The 16790-nt window shown below is 40.9% G+C and overlaps 1 protein-coding gene across 1 annotated transcript in view; it reads right to left on the reverse strand.

Annotated features, from left to right (window-relative positions):
• LCP2 (lymphocyte cytosolic protein 2) overlaps nt 1-15346 on the reverse strand; it is a 30617-nt gene extending 15271 nt beyond the window's left edge. Inside the window, exons 1-4 of the mRNA XM_062629235.1 lie at nt 15019-15346; nt 12350-12412; nt 8647-8693; nt 167-232 (exon numbers count right to left, since the gene is read on the reverse strand). Coding sequence (XP_062485219.1) covers nt 167-232; nt 8647-8693; nt 12350-12412; nt 15019-15096 — 254 coding nt within the window. The 5' untranslated portion in view covers nt 15097-15346. The remainder of the gene's footprint in view (nt 1-166; nt 233-8646; nt 8694-12349; nt 12413-15018) is intronic.
• Between the last annotated feature and the right edge of the window lie 1444 nt (nt 15347-16790).

Here is a 16790-nt window from a genome sequence, read left to right on the forward strand (position 1 = left end):
GGCTCAGTCTTTGCTATTGTTAACAGACAACATTAACTAAACAGACTTGGATTTTATATCATTTCAGGCTATCCCTCTGACCCAGGTATTATTGATCAAATGGAGAACAGGTCAGAAAGGATAGATCTGAAAGCTTTGACAAGAGAAGCTGAATTGGTTTACTTACCATTTTGGAAGGAAAGAAAGCCTCCCTTCATTCCTGTTTATTTCTTTGCTTAATTTACTTACAATTCTAGTTAAAAGAAAGACAAAAAATAGTTAGAAAAATATCCTTGAAACTTGCCATTTTCTGAGCTGCTTCCCCTCAATATTTGCTAAACTAACTAAGAATATTGAATTGATCATTCTGCTGCAAAGTTGCACTATAGCATGCCCAATTGAAAACTGGGCTTTTTTTACAGAGACAAGCTTCCATGTTGTTGGATCAAGTTTAAAAACAAGCATTAAGCCCAGCAAGCCTTAGATGCTTAGGGTGTGCTAGATGTCACGCACTAGAACACTGCTGCTTTGAATGATGGCAACTGAATTTGTGTTATTTTGCATGGAAAAGCAGATAATGCTTCAGGAAACAGCTTCCACCAAGCTGATGGTTGCAAAAGCAGGGTTACATGTCCCCTCTGTCTGCTGTATTATTCTGTCTCCCTCCCTCTACAAGATATCACCACCAAGATACACCTAATCCGGGGTCCCTCCAGTAAAGAAAGTACAAAGGTTGTTTTAGTTCCATGTTATAACACATTTGCAGGGCAGGGCAGGGCAGAAATATAGTGGAATGTATAAAGACTACAGCTTTATGTCTAAAGAGATTTTTCCAAGGCAATGTGTTTGTTGTCACTCATGCATGAGTTGTAAAGAGCAGTAGGGTGAGTATCAACCAAGGAAATGCAATCCTGAGCACAACTGCAGTCAGGAATGTTTACTTCTGATTCTGATTCTGCTGCCATCCACAGCCAGAACAGACATTGGTACTGAGAGTTTTCTCATTGACTCCCCGAGAACAGTGCTGAGGTTGCAGGGCAGGCATCCCTGAGCTGAGTACTGGGAGCTGCTGCTCTGCCATTAATGGAGTTTGCCTCAACACCTTTGAGTTGAGGCAAACAATTTTGTTTCAAATAATGTTTTTGTTTCAAGGAGAGCTTATGATCAGCCATGGGCTGAAACTGCCTTTCTTACTCGCTTTCTTTCTGAGTGATGCCCCACCGAGAAAGTCCCGTGACAGCCAAAGGAAATCAGTTGCATACATCTGGTGAAAAATATCCCATTTGACTTCTAGCTTATATTATTTAGGTCTGTGTGAGACAGTAATTGCGGATATAAAAGTAATATGAAAAAAAAAAAAACATTAATTCAACATGACTGTCTCAGATTCTAAATTCTGTACAATCTTCACTGTGTTGTTTGTTAGTGCAGAATTCTTTTCCAAACATCTTATTTTGGGTCAATCACACTTCATCTCAGTATTGTAGAATCTGTGTTTATAGCCAGGCACTCACCACTCTATTTTGCTTTTCTTCTTCTTTCATGTCTTTTTTCAGTTACTCTGCAATAATAATCCCCTAGGTTTTTCCAAGTGACCTCATTTGTGTTTGCTTTCATGTCTAACTGTTTTCTGGGCTGGGACTTGAGGACAAGCTTTCTAGCAATCTAGTATTAAAAAAAAATACCAACATCCTGAACCATGCTAAAATCTTTCTCTTATTTTGATCATCCCTTGTCTTGCCCTTGCTACTTCCCTAATACTTGCCTTACTGTACTTCAGATTAAATGTTAAATTCAAGACATAGGGTTGCTCTGTTGTATTAGGGAAAATTCTATGGTGAGAGATAAGACTGCCTGCAAGAACAGGCGATTTCAGATCAGCATGGTTACGCTGTCAGAAAAGGGTGAAGAGTAATGTGAAGTTGAGGATTTGTACTTAAGGATCCAGGTATGAAAATAGAAAGGCAGAGGGAGAACATTTTACATTTTTCTTAAGACAGTACTTGGCACTTTTCTATTTGCAGCGAATATTGCGTCACTTGCCCCTTTGGAAGTAAGCTTATGCACAAATGTTAATCATTTAAGAGGGATTACAGCTAAGTCTGACACTGTTACCCAAGCAAATCGTACAAAGCAAGAAAAAAGCCAAGTTACAGGCATATGCTTCATCTGAGCATATAATGTATGTTCTTCTTTCCCATGCCATCAACATTCCTCTGCATAAGTGTCCTGCTGCAGGTGGTAAGGAAGTTGCCGTGTAAATAATAAATTCCATGTGAAACACACACCAGGAAACATTCCAGGGTTAACAGTGCACTGGGTGCACCAGTGCTTTGGTGGAGAAGTGGATTACGGAACTGGTGTGTGGCTTGTTCTCTGGTGTGGAAGAGGTGGAGGAAGGATCTTTCGTAATACTGTGGGTTTTTTTCAGCTAAAGAAATGAAATGAAGATCACTGGCTTTAGAGCTAATCATTCTGGTTATTCAGACTTACGTGGATAAGAATGAGATGTGAGTGTTAGGAAGCTTTCTGGACTAACCCTGGCCTGGCTGCTGTGACCATTTACATCAACTGGGTTTTGAGGAAAACCTGAAAGGAGAATGTTGCTCATCTTATTTTTGATGCCAAAACAATTACTTATTTGTTGCTTAAAGTAACAGTGTCTAATCTTCAAGCTTATTTGAAATGTTTCAGAGCAATGGCTTAGAAAGGTTGTTAGAAGAAAGCAAAGTTAAGAAGGGTAATGCTTTGCAGGCAAGGTTATGACAGAAGTGGGCGCGCTGAGCAGCTGAGTTTGCATCAGTGAGGAAGGAAGTGCCCAAACCACACTGCTTTCTGAGCCAGGGAGTGGGCGATAGGCGCTGATAAGGCAGCAGCACTTGCAGAAAATGTTACTCAGACTTCTCTTTCTCTTTCTGCCTCCTCCACCTCATGCTTGGCTTCAGACTGGGAGGAAGATGAAAATCAGAAAAAGTGAAACCCAAACCCAGCCCCAAAGCAGGACTCTGACTCGGCTTTTGCTCACTGAGTGCACATACTGGTCTGAATATAATCCATTCTACAGGAAGGAGATAAAGGAGTTAAGATAGGAGAGAAAGATGAAAGGCAAAGTCCTCTAGGGCCAGGAGGTTGCAGAGTTGCAGACTGAACACTGTCAAGAGCATAATTGGTGCTGAAGTCTTTGTTTTGGCCTTTGAGAAAAGTCTGTTGGGCAGATGCAGTACTACTACATTAGCTTCAAAACTGGCTGAATGTCCATTATGTTCTAAACCTTTCAACAACCTTTAGCCTCCCAGCTGAGAGAGAATGTGTGCACACACACCCACCTCTGCCCATGGCATACCTTCTGGAAAGACAGGGTCCCCACAGAGTGCTTAATTCTTACATTTGCACTTTAAACAGAATGACTTTCAGGCTGTGCTGCGTTTGTAGGGTCTGAATGTGTCTCCTTCAGAATTCAGCTCACTTCCATGTTTGAACTGGCAGATGCAGTGATCTGCTTTAGTGCAATGATGCTCTCTTTATGACTGAAAAATTTCACAAGTGCTATGGCTATGCTACAAGTTTCCTGACCAAGGTGGAAAATTTCCAGTCCCAGATTTGCCAGTGCCCTGCTGCTGAGGAGCTGAAGGGATCAGCAGCCTGGAGCAGTGCCTGGACTTACCAAAAACTTTGAAACGTCTTCTCTCAAGACAATAAGCAATAAGAGTGTCAGTGATTAAACTCAGTGTTTATATCATGGGTCAGGTACTGGCCAACCACCAATGTTATTCTGAATGAGACCTTGGCTTTTTCGTGCTCACTGATTCTGATCCCATCAACTGAGGTGCATTCTGTTGAATGTTCTTTAAAACATTTTGAAAGACTCCCATTTGTTGACCACAAGTATAAACCTTTATGACCTTATGTTACTGGAAATAATGATAATGAGCAATAACAAAACTCCATGTGTCCCTTGAGCCTTTTGTTTCATTAGATTCATGATCAAAATGTTAACTGCATCATGATTAGGTCTGAGTTTCGTTTTGTGCAGAGATTCAGTGTCTGCTGTGTAATATGTACCGTATCCCTTCCCTGTTGCACCAGTGCGCCACTCTTTCAGGATGCCGTGTGTTGTTTGTGAACCTTCAGGTGTGTGTGTTAACCCAGCAGCATTAATATTAACTTAGATGGTTCTTCCATAAGATACAGCAAGTACAAGAGTAACATGAATGAGCTCAACAGAACCCGTAACACTATGGTTTTTAACAGGTTTTCATACTGCTACAAAATGCCAAGTGTTAAGCATAGTGTATGTTTGAAGAAAGCAGGTTGTAACTGATTGCTAAGCTATTAATAACTGAAGAAATGATTAGGTCAACCCTGATGCTCTCTCTTACTTAGGATGACAGCTACATTCCTGACTAAAAAAAAAAATCTCTAAAGCTGATGGTCATGCCACAATTATTTATCTTAATTTCCCAGCGGGAAAAAGGACAAAATGTAGGAACAAGATGTTCCTACTAATAGATTACTTGTCCCAAATGTTGCTGGTCCTTAAAGGTCTGTGGCAATGGGATAATGACTGAATGTCTCCTGGGCCACAGATTTCCACCGAGTGAACCAGGGAAAACCCTTTGTGGTCTGGAACCTGGAGACTGGAATCCATCACCTGTAATCAGGTGTTCAAAGCTTTGCCCTCAGCGCCGTAGCAGATCTGTGTAGCTCACTGGAACAGAAAGGCATGTTTCTTTCCATGGAATGGCAACAATGCTTAAATTCTTAAGACATGTTTAGTATTCTTAATTTTCCATCACGTGACCTCAAGGTGATACTCTGCATGTTCAAACAGACATGTATATATTCAAGTAGAAATACTATGTGGTGGCATTTTCTGTTTAGCTGGAATAAGCGCCTAGAGCTTTACAGCAGCGCCAGAATCTCTCTCCACTCTCACTTCCCTGTGTCCACCCAGAGCAGTTCAACTACGGCACGGAACTGGCAAAGAACACGTGGCTTTTCTCACCTCCCTTTTGTCCAAAGGAAAGGGTGAAGGTGGTGAGCGGGGCTGTAAACTGCCTTTTACTTTGGGACCTGGTGCCTCAGCTACGCTTAGATTCTATGTGCATGTAAGTGGGAATGAAAGCAATGCTTCCATGTGGAGTCAAAATACAGCATTACGCAAAGTTGATTTTCTAAACTTTTCTCTAAAACTCCTTTAATAGCAACATAAGTGCAAGAGATCTCAGGGTTCCAAACAGTTACAGCACCATCACCCTAAATATTCTGAACGACAGTAAAACTTATTATTTTCTTCATTCATTCAGTCTTCATTTTCCACCTCCACAAGATGTAATGCCCCAACAGACATGTGGAAAAGATTTCCTTAACGATGCCAGTAAAAATCACCTGGTGTACAAGACCTCTCTAAGGCATACAAGAAAGGTAGGAGGTGACCCTAGATGAGAATGGGGATCCCTGCTGGGTACGTGGACTGTGGAGTTTGTTATGATCCCTCAAGAAATCTGTGTATGGCCGCTGCAAGTGCAGTGCATCCTGTGCAGACTTCTTGTCCATTAACTCTTTTGACTGCAGAAGGGTTGCCAGAATAAAACTTGCAGGACTGTTTGGAGATGTCAGCCACTTTTATATGGTACCCTTACACATGTAAACGTTTTAGCAAAGCTTTCCGTAGTCTGCAGCCCTTTTAATGGAGAGTTTTAAAGATTTTGTGAGATATTTTAACTTTCAAAATGGTGTTTAAATCCTTTTTTTTGATTTAAAAATAAGCCCCAAGAAAATTCATGGAGATGTGCACCTGTAACACAGCTGACAAGGATTAGCTCTCAAAACTTCCGTTAATAATAACAGAAGATTGCAGAGGGGTTCTCTTAGTTTCAGGAAATGGCCCATGATACTTCACAGAATCATAGAATCCTGAACTGATTACAGTTGGAAGAGACCTTAAAGCTCATCCAGTTCCAACCTTCCACTAGAGCAGCTTGCTCCAAGCCCCTGTGTCCAACCTGGCCTTGAACACTGCCAGGGATGGGGCAGCCACAGCTTCTCTGGGCACCCTGTGCCAGCGCCTCAGCACCCTCACAGGGAAGAGCTTCTGCCTAAGAGCTCATCTCAGTCTCCCCTCTGGCAGGTTAAAGCCATTCCCCCTGTCCTATCCCTACAGGCCCTTGTCCAAAGCCCCTCTCCAGGTTTCCTGCAGCCCCTTCAGGCACTGGAGCTGCTCTGAGGTCTCCCCTTCAGGAGCCTTCTCTTGTCCAGGCTGCCCCAGCCCAGCTCTCTCAGCCTGGCTCCCGAGCAGAGCTGCTCCAGCCTAGACACTTAAAGGTTGTTGTAAATGTCACAGAATCACCCCAAGTAATGACACATTTATATTTAGCACTTACACAGTAGCTTTGCTCAAAAGTATACATTTAGTATACCACATTTAGAGCCACATACCAGGCTCAGGAGGTGCAGATGGATGGAGGCTGTGGTTTGCAAAGCCTCTGCAGTTGTAGTGCTGGCTTGTGCACTGGGTACATGTAAGTCAGCATGACCCTGCTACAGTTACTGGAGAGCAATGGCTCTTGTGCATGTACATTTTATTCCTGCCAATGGCTGCAGGTGTGACTCTTGCTATTTATATTAGTCATTTTTATAGAACATGCTCGGAATTTAGCACTGTTGTTAAGCATCAGATACTATACAATATGCTAATGTGTGTTTCAGCTTCTAGAAAACCTCTTCCTATTAGGTGAGGTTTGCATTATGATATGAAAGTAGGGTATGACTGTTGTAGTAGCAGTCAGCAGCAAGCACTTTGCACTTTGGGGAGAGTGGAGATTCTGAAGTGGTGAAATTAATGTTAAAAACCTGACAAGTTCTTTTACTGATGTATTTTATTCTGCTGGGGTTTTTGGTTTGGTTTGGTTTGGTTTTTAAATGGCAGCTGCTTCTCTTTCCCATTAAAGCCCTAAATTCCTGCTGCAAACAGTGGCATTACACTGAGGATCCCACATAACATCAACCTTGTCCCATGTGTATTCACAATAGTCTAGTGAACTGTTTCCCTTTTGTAAGTGTGGGGAAAGTTGAGAACAAGGGCATTAGTTCCAGAACTTTCATTCAGATTGATTAATTTACTTAATCATTCAGTTCTTCAAGTTGGGCAACAAGTTTAAGTCTTCTTATAAAGCTCTTAATTTCAAGTTCTTTTCTTGTTGGGAAGCACAGATCTGACTAGAAAAGGCTGTCTGCTTGCTGCTGGGCTGAAACAAGGCAAGTGACTGTGAAAATCAAATTTCCAAAACATTATAGATGAGGAGATTTCAATTTCCAAACATCATAGATGAGGAGACAGGAGTAAATCCACACTGTTAGATTTCATTTTGACTATTCACCTATGACATTAATAGCTCTTGTATGTGTGGGTTATTAGACCTTCCACTGACTGCTTGTGACTCAGAAATTTGAAAGCAAATCAGAAGTTCTCAAAACCAGAAGCTCAAACAAGGAGAACACAAGGCACTTTTGCCAAATGCTGAGCCATTGGGGCATCTTCTTTTGTAGGAAGGTCTTTGATACTTCTGATCCCACTAGCTAACACTCATACACCACCAATCGCTATTGTGTGAAAGTACAGATATGATCTGAAGAAACACGTAATGTCCTTGCATATCTGATCTGAATAGAGGTATCCGCCTGCCCTCAAATCTAGCCACCAGCTTACCCAGAAGCATGTGAATGTGACAGACCACACAGGTGTTTCAGAACGTTTCAGTGCTCTTGGCCTCACCAAAACCTCTTACACAAGCCCTGATGCATCAGAAACGGTGAAGCAGACCATATCTGATGTAGCAAAATTGAGAAATGCATAGAGGGCATGAGTGTGGAGCTGGGAAATGATCAGCAAACCATGTTGGCATAACTTGAGTTGAGTTCCTTTTTAACTCCTTACTTTGTTTAGAAGACCATGAAGAGCTCCACATGTCCTATGGTTAGGAACCTCGTAATGTCCAGCTTAAATATGTACCACAGAACTCACAGCAAAATAAAATCCTTTGATTTCCACCATAAAATATTAGAAGCAGCTGATTTCTCTGTTACTCAGTTTAACCTAATGAGGTATCGTTCTTCATAAGTAACTTCTTTAAAACTCCAGCAGCTATTCAGATAAATTAGAAACTTTTCCAGGGCCTGATCCACAAGAGCTCAGGGAAGCTGAACAATTGAACACCAAATCAAATGTTCCAGACTGGTTTATCCTTAATGCCTACCTACAGGAAAAGCACATGATGAAAATCACTTGCACTTCTCACCCATTGTCTACATACCGGACTGTCTTTATTCCTTTGAGTTAAAGTTAACAGTTAAACACCAAACAGTTAAATCATACTTTAAACATAGTACTTGCAAAAAAAGTTTAACCTTTGTGTAGCTGCTGTCAAAGAACTTATGGATGAGTTGTTTTGAACATCCCCCAGACAATAGTTCTGTATTGTATCATTGTGCTGGAGCAACCATGACAACCCTCCTTTCATTTTGGAGTAACTTTTCTTTCTTGGCACACCACAATCAACAGGTCTCTATCTAATCACTTGCAAATCATTTGCCCCCTATTTCCTATGAGTTTTCACTGCAGACCAGCTAAAATAATTGTTAGTGTTAAATTGGCTCGGCTCTACTTACGGCACTCGGAGTTTGGGGAATTTCTGAATGTCATTTTCAGTCATGTTCTGGAAAGGAAGCACATGATACATGTCACGGAACTGTGCATGGAACACCCTGCCACAACAGAAGTTTGCATACGCAAAATGAGGCATCAGATCTCAACTGGCAGGAATAGCAAGTGCATAGAAAAGCAGTGTAACATAACAGCCTGTCCATCCCATAGCTTGTAAGAGAAGTGAACCCATTGCCGTCAAAAAATCCTCTCTCTCTTTTTCTGTTTTTGCTGGATATTGGTCTTTATGTTATGTAGCTGCATAAAACCAGCTGGAGGTTAACAAACATCATGGGTATTCAGTTACACACAAAGGACTTCAACAGAGTAATCACATGTAACTTCAAAGAGAAGTATTTCTAGAATATGGCTGCAGTGTTTTAATGAGAGCTTGTCATAATGACCTGTAAGGAGAAGTAAAATCTTAAACCAGCACTTCCCAGAGGAGAGCGTTTGTTTGCCAGCAGATGAGCCATTCTTCCCGGATTAATGGGATTCTGTGCAAAGTTAAAATCAAATCATGTGCTTTTCTGATTTGGGTTCTAATCCAGTCCTTTACTGATGGTGTAGAGTCACATTGACTTACAGGCAAGCTGCTTCTCAAAAGAACTGGAATCAAACCCTCTTCTGCAACAGCTTTCTCCTAGAGATTGTCAAGATGCTGAAGCTAAAGCGGGTGGACAGACAGTGACCCAAAGAATTCCAGCACTATTTTTAAGTCTTCTAATATTTTATCATTTTGTTCTCTTGCTTTCTGGATTTTCATTGTACATTGCCATCACCTAGCATACAGGAAAACATACCCTTGAGATACCATAATTCATCTTGTTGGACAGTGTCAAGCAACTGATAGAGAGCTACATCCTGGTAACATCCTGTGCTACTGATTATGGTGTGAGGCCAGCAGAACATGGTCTGCTTGAGCCCATCAGCAGTGGCATTCCTCCTGGCAACTGTGGAATTATGCTTCTCACAGAAAATATAAACGGACAGAATACTTTAAATGCTCTTTTAAACACTTACAGTTTTAAGGCAATATGCAACAAAATGCCCTTTGTAAAGGGCTGTTCCTGGTAGGGAAGGCAAACTTCTACCACAGATTCTGATTTTAGGCTATTTTGCTTCCCATCTTTTTAGTGCAGGTAAAAAATATGGTATTTAGGTGACTTCAGAAGCTAGATATATTGAATTCCTTTATGCCTGCACAGTGAAATCAGGCAAAGTTGTGCGCAATTGCAAATTTTCATGGTAAAACTGTAGATTTCAAAATAGAACAGCATTTGCTGGAGTTTTGTGCTCAGAACCATATCTGTAGCATCACAGTACATGTAAAATCACATGTTCTAGTGGAGATATGGTTTGAAAACTCCTTGGACTTAAGAGCAGCCTTTGCAGCCTAACAGAAGTCTTTCTAGAAACTGTGTGTGTGTTTCTTCCCCCTTCAACCATAACCCAGTGATTAGATCACAGGTTACTCCTGACCTGAAGCTGAGCTGCGCTAAGTCTTGAGAGCTTTGCTATGCTGCTGCAGAGAGGGTCAGCCCCTTTCTTCTTCCATTATGTTCAATGCTGAGTTTAGGAGAGAGTGTAGTCACTCACAAGCTTCACACACTCTCTTTGGAACATGGATGATAGTCTGGTTCTTTCTGTCTCACTGCCAACAGTAAGAGGTTTCTAATTCTGCATTGGTACACAATGGTATCAATGATTTTCAGCACAGGACTAATCCCATCTCTGGTTTCCGGCACTATTTTGCCTCTGGGAATACTCAGGAGTAAACCACAGAAAAATTGTACTCTCTTTTTTCTAAATTTAGAATTTTTGCTAAAGACCTTTTAAAGCGTCTCTCTAGAATTTTATTCTGGCAATAAAGGCGATAAAAGTTCTCAGTTTAAACTCTCATAAAAGAGCTATGGTGCTACTTTAGATATTAGAGAATTTTATTAGAATAAGTTACATGGAATCGCTGCAGTCTCCTTCCTACCACGGCTCAACTGGACTTTCCTGGTGGTAGCCTTGTAGTGGATACAGAAACGTGGCTTTGAAACCAGGGTGTTCTGATACAGCAATACTGTTACAGTCAGGTTTACCAGAGAGATCTGACAGCAGCCAGAAAACCTGCAAACCCTCAGTCCGAACAGTTCCCTCTGTGCTACTGTAATCTGGCACGTTCCAATAACTTACAAAATGTAAAAAGGTGTTGCTGAGAAAAAGCATTCATACAGAGCAGTAATTGTTTTCTCAAGATCGTACTCCAGAACGCTCCCCTGAAAGCCTCCTTTGTTCGGTTTCACAGGGGAACCTTTCTATGTAATGACAAGATAGAAGTTTTTATACAAATGACAAGTAGGTCAAGAGGTTAAAAGTTGAAGTCTCAGCAGAGGTGAGCAGCTGCTTACTTAATACAAAAGCATCCTTTGCATCTGCTAGGATGCTTCTGAAGAACTGCTGCACTCTGAGGCATGGTTTAGTGGTGGACTTGGCAGTCCTGGGAGAAAGAGTGGACTTGGTGATCTTAAAGGTCTTTTCCAACTCAGTCGATTCTATGATCCTGTGTATTTAGAGAAACACTCTGGAAATACAAAATGACAGAAATCCCTTAGGAATCGCAGTTATTGTTCATCTTATTTGTACTTCACAAACCCCGGAATTTCATAATGCTTCCAGAGCCAGAGCTCCCACTCCAGCCACAGCTCCTCGGTGCTTGAGCCAAGGAGTAGCTCTTAGGGGTTGGTAGGATAGATCCTGTGACAGTGACACACATCTGAATAATTCTGACTCCACCCAGGAGGAGGGAGGTGTCACATCCTGTTCCTGTGAAGGGTGCCTGAAAGTGTGATGTTGTCTGTCAAAAACCTTGATCCATTAGGACAAGTAAATGAAATATAAGGCTTTAGAAGAGGTGTGCGTAGCTTTTCCCACTTTCATTAATTGTACAGATGATCAAAATGACTACTTTGGGGGAAAATAGTGTAGTTAATATTTGGAAATAAAATAAAATAAAGATAAAATAAAGTAATAATAAAAGCCCTTACACATCCTTGTGGATGTATATTTAAGGCCCAAAACCATTTGCTGTGTTAATGGAAGTTGTCAGCTTTTCTGAAGTTAAGCCATGTTATTGGTAAAGCCTGGAGCAATGTTGATTTAAACGTAGTAGGACTTTTATTTTTAAACTGTTACTGGTTTTGCTGCTCTTTAAGTTCACTGATTTTCTACGTTTCTATATACAAAATTTAAAGAAACCTAATTTCAAGTATATAGGCATGAAATAGTGATTACACCAGAAAGCCAGTCATCCAGCCCACGTCTGTATCTTCTTTAGTAAGAGAGGACAATTAATAAATGTGAGTTTTCTGTAGTTAGTACTTCAAAGCAAGCACTTCCTATAAAGGAACAGATGAACTCAAGACAAGATTGTGGTTTATAACCTCCCTGTCATTTAAAAAGTACATAAATAGATGCATATTAAACAACATGCTTGGGCTGCCAGCGCTCTGTATGTAAAGGAGGTGGCTGGCTGATTTTAGCAAAGGCACTTACTTCTCATATTTATACCTGAATAACCACCTCGAGCTCAGCACTTTGCATCTGCTGATGCAAACTAAGAAGTTGAAACAATCACTTGGTGGGAATCTTACAGGAAGGAATTTTTACAGATCCACTTACCAGAAACCGTTGTCCATTTATGCTGTGCTTCCTCACGACTTTCTCACAGTCCTTATACTTTAACTGTCAATGATAAGAAGATGATTATTGCACCTTCATTTTAAGAACGGATGAACACACTTAGGCATATCATTTGCTTTGAGTAGATGCTCCAAATCACCATTTCATATGCTGGAGCCTGTCTAAATGGCTCATCTTTTTCTGTAAACATGGATTTTTAAGAGAAAACTTCTGCAGTGGACTTGACAATTCCATCCATTTAGTAACATGCAATTCCTCACATTTAAAAAACAGTTGCATGGCCCAAAGAAGTATCTGGAAAACGGATAGTTGTGGTAGTGACAGTTGTGGAAAACAGGAAGCACAGCAAATACTTGGTATCTTGGAATACTGAAGTCCTGATCCCAGTCTCTGAATTCATTGTGATCCAAAAGCTTCCTCCTCTGGATAGGTATGTTGCTTGTTAATCCTGGAAATTATCTGTAGTATTTGGAAAGTTTTTCCACAATATTCTGTTTTGTGGTAGTATTTAGGACAAGGACAGGCAGTTTAGAAGCTGATCACATACATAATAAAATAAAGCTCCTGGTTCTACCATGCAAAAATGTAACAGTAACTTGAGGGACTTAAATAAAGAGCAAACCAACAAGCCCAGACCTTAGCGATGTATAGCAAGACCTGATCCTTAAATATTTCCAGTGGGTGTCTTCAGGGTTCTGGTTTTTTTTTCTTTTGTTTGATCAGAAACAGCATGTGAGAACACTGCTTGTATTTTTCACCTGGTTAGAATGACGTTTTCCTGTTCCAAGTTGATCAGGTCTGTACCAGAAGGAACCCAAAGAGTGGGCAAAGTGACATTTGGGACCCTTCAGGACAGAAGAATGGCTCCAGTCCTGCTGAAACTTTAGTTAGGGAAAGTTAAGCAGACACATGATCCTGTGCTGCTGCGACGGTTCCCCTAAAGCAGAGAACATATTGTAGGGAGCATTATGTCCTTTCTTAGTTTTATCTCATTTATTCATTTTAAGGAATAATCTCGTAGCTTGGTGTTATATGAGAGCAGGTCCTGAAAACATCTGAACAGCTGAGAGGATGTTTTTAGGACACTTCAGTTACACACATGCAGAAACAGTCCAAACTCTGCTAAACACATCAGGACACAGAGCAAGACATTTGTGCAGACTGAGGACTTCAAGGTGCAAATACTGTCTCTGTCAGTCAGTGAGCGTTGTCATGATGTTACCAGCACAAGTCTGTGTGCAGCAGTGAGCAGCTGCCATACTTGGTAGAATACATCAGTGGGACGGAGACCTAATCTCATTTGTAAAGTAATTGATGAAAAATACTGTTTAGCTATTAAAAATAACTATTTCATTAACATATTACCAGTATGAACAGCTTTGCTTTTACGTTTTACAGTGCATAGTATAAATTAGCAGAGGCTTAAAGTCAACACACCAGATGTTACTACTCTTAAGTGTGAAGAATTCTTACTTGGCAGAAACTGAGGAACCTAAAATTAGAGGTTTGCAGGTAGTTGGTAGTTTCCAAACACAGGCTTTGTGTTTGAGCTGCTTGTCTTTATTAGCTGGTTTTGCATTCTAGTATCAAACTTGCCTCAACTCCTCAAATAAAACTCACAGAGTTATAGGAGCCATTGAAACAATGAGCTTTATGTGATTTTAAAATGAAGCCCAAACTCTTACAGGCTTTTTAAAGCTGGTCTGGCAGCTCACTTGAAAATTAAGCACCTATGCTGGCAGTGCTTGAAAGTCTTCACAAATCTTCCCAAATCTTCCCAAATCTTGTTGATCTCAATGTTAAAATCTGGACTTTGGGAGGAGCAAGGGACACAGAGCAGGCCCTGTCTCTGATCCTGAAGAATGAGGAATTTACAGAGAACACAGAGAAATGAAGCTGTAGTGAAATTGGCTCAGTTACACGTTCCTGGGCAATCAGAAAGGTTTCAGCATTCCTGTACTGCCTTTCAGAGTACTTCTTCAGTGTGGAAACTTCTCTGCCTTTTAAAATGAAATGTACAGATAGTCACAAGTGAAAAAGATGTCAAAAGAAACGGAAGTTCCCAGCTGGTCACACAAGGAACATCAGAAAAAGTAACCAGAAAGAGGGGACAGCTACTAACCTTGAACCATGGGTTTTGGCCAAGAAGTTTTAGAAGGGGGAAGTCAAACCAAAAGGCAAATGGTTTTTCCAACTGAGGCTAAAAAATGTGGAGTCCATGTACCTACAACTGTGGAGTTCTTGCTGGGTTCTCGTGGATGTGATTAGCAAAGACATTCAGAGGCACACTTGTGAACACTAAGCAACTTGAAAAAACAAAACGTCTTCTGAAAATCATTGAAGAAGAGCTAAAAAACTTGTACTTCTCACACATTAATGCCTTCTACAGTTGTTAATGTGTTATATCAACAATTGTAGCAAAGCGTGTATTTTCTTGAAAAGCCACAAGTTTCTCTTATACCCAATTTCAAACACCCTTTCAAGCTTCATTTACAGAATTTGCTGGCCAGTTTAGCTGAGCTTCTTGTCAGTGATTTTGCTTTTGGTTTTGCAACAAGTTCTGCCCATTATAAAAATATGTAAATTTAGCACCATGTTGCAGCAGTTTGCTCCTCCATCACACAAAGACAAAGCACAGCTGAACTTACTGTCCTGAAGTAGTCTGCCAAGTCGTCTGGGTTCCAGGTAACCACGTCTGAACGGTACGGAATGTTCCTTAAATCCATGGTGAAGTTTTCTCCCCTAGGCAGTTAGAGAAGGTTCGAGCAGTACTGTTGGTGGAACAGCCATATATTCCTTGTGCGTGACCACCTCCAGCGTGTCCAGGAATCCTTTGCCTAATGCTCAGCTTCTTCCGTGTAAGAGCTGTTGTTTTTGTAAATGTAGGACTCCGTTGTTAGGACCTCTGAGAGATATACAGCTTCCTCTGACACAAAATGGTCTCTTCTCAGAAAAGCTGTCAGCTCATCAGCCTTACCACTTCCTTTGTCTGAACATAAATAAGTAAACAAGGAAGCACAGCAAAGCATTGAAAATGTTCTGCCTGCTGCACATAAGTAAGCTCCTGTGGACTCTTGTTTGCTTGTAGTTGAATACATTTATGTACACACTCCAGAGTATAAAAATAGTGGCATGCTATCTGCGCAGACATTGGCTGTTGTGCAAGTCTAGCCCAGGCAAGCACCCCTCCAAAGAAGAAAACGTTCACTGGAGAGAAACTTCTTCAACTTGCCTCACTACCTGAAGTGTCACATCGTCTTTCTCTGATCTCTGCAGCAAGAAAGGGCAGTTGGAGCTGCGTATAACATGGCATGCATGAATTAGGGATGGGATTAGAGCCAGCATTCCTTCAAATAAGAAATCTCTTGGTGAAACTAAGAAATGGACAAGCTTAGATGAAAAATAATTATATTGACATTGTTTCAGAGCTTCTTTATTCAGCTACATCTAATGAGGAATTTTGTGTCTGAAAAAGAATCTACAGAACCATAATATCATCACCACAGGGACATATGATAGACTGCATCTGTCATGTAAGGCACTTCAGGCATCACCACATCACAGGTCCCTTAAAAAAAGCCACATGTCCCTTCTCCCTGTTCCTGATGTGGAGCTTCCTCCCACAGCTGCATTGGTGTGAATGCTTGGGGTCACTGTTCACAGCTGCTCCGTCAGACTGCACCAAAGGTGGTATTTTGTGAGCTTCCTGTATTACTAAGAGTAGATGCATAGTTCTGAAGCACTGGAAAGGAAAGTTTCTCTCCTTTCTAAGGCATCACTCTCACTGTTTCTAGTCATTGAAGACCTTCTAACCTTGGGTCTGTAATTTGCAAGTGGATGGCATCCAAGTGCCTGTATTTGAGATCTTATCTGCAGGTCAGTATAGTGTTGTACAGAAGAGTTTTCCTTTTGAACTTCAGAGTCTGATTTAAAGTACCTTACTTTTTCTGCAGAAATTTTGATAAATGATGGTAGCAGCATGGTATTTAAAGCTCTCTAAAACTAAACTGCTCTAACAGCTGTTACAAACTGTGTAGCATCCATCAAATACACACTATAGCTTTGTTTTATGGGTTCTTATTTGAAATGACCTGCATGAATCATCTGAGGCATGTACTGACAGTATCAGAGAAATATCACCACCTTTTCACTGTAAATCTAGGTTTGGGGATGGAATAGGACTAAATTAACTTGTGACAAAGAATTCCCAAGGGAGAAGTTATTTTGGTGGTGCATTATCAGCAGTGCCAAAGGGGAGATTCCATAGCATACATCTGAGACACCCCCTTATACCCTCAACATAGAAACAAGTTTCTTACAGTGCAGAGACAGGAAGAAGCCTCTGCTATAATTCCCGTATTTCATTGCATTCTAATCTAATTTCTATCCTAAATGCAGTGTAGAAGCTCTAATTTCCATT

The sequence above is a fragment of the Pezoporus occidentalis genome, unplaced genomic scaffold (genome assembly GCF_034315485.1).
Source record: "Pezoporus occidentalis ecotype Australia unplaced genomic scaffold, CSIRO_AGI_Poc_V1 ctg33, whole genome shotgun sequence".
NCBI lineage: Eukaryota > Metazoa > Chordata > Aves > Psittaciformes > Psittacidae > Pezoporus > Pezoporus occidentalis.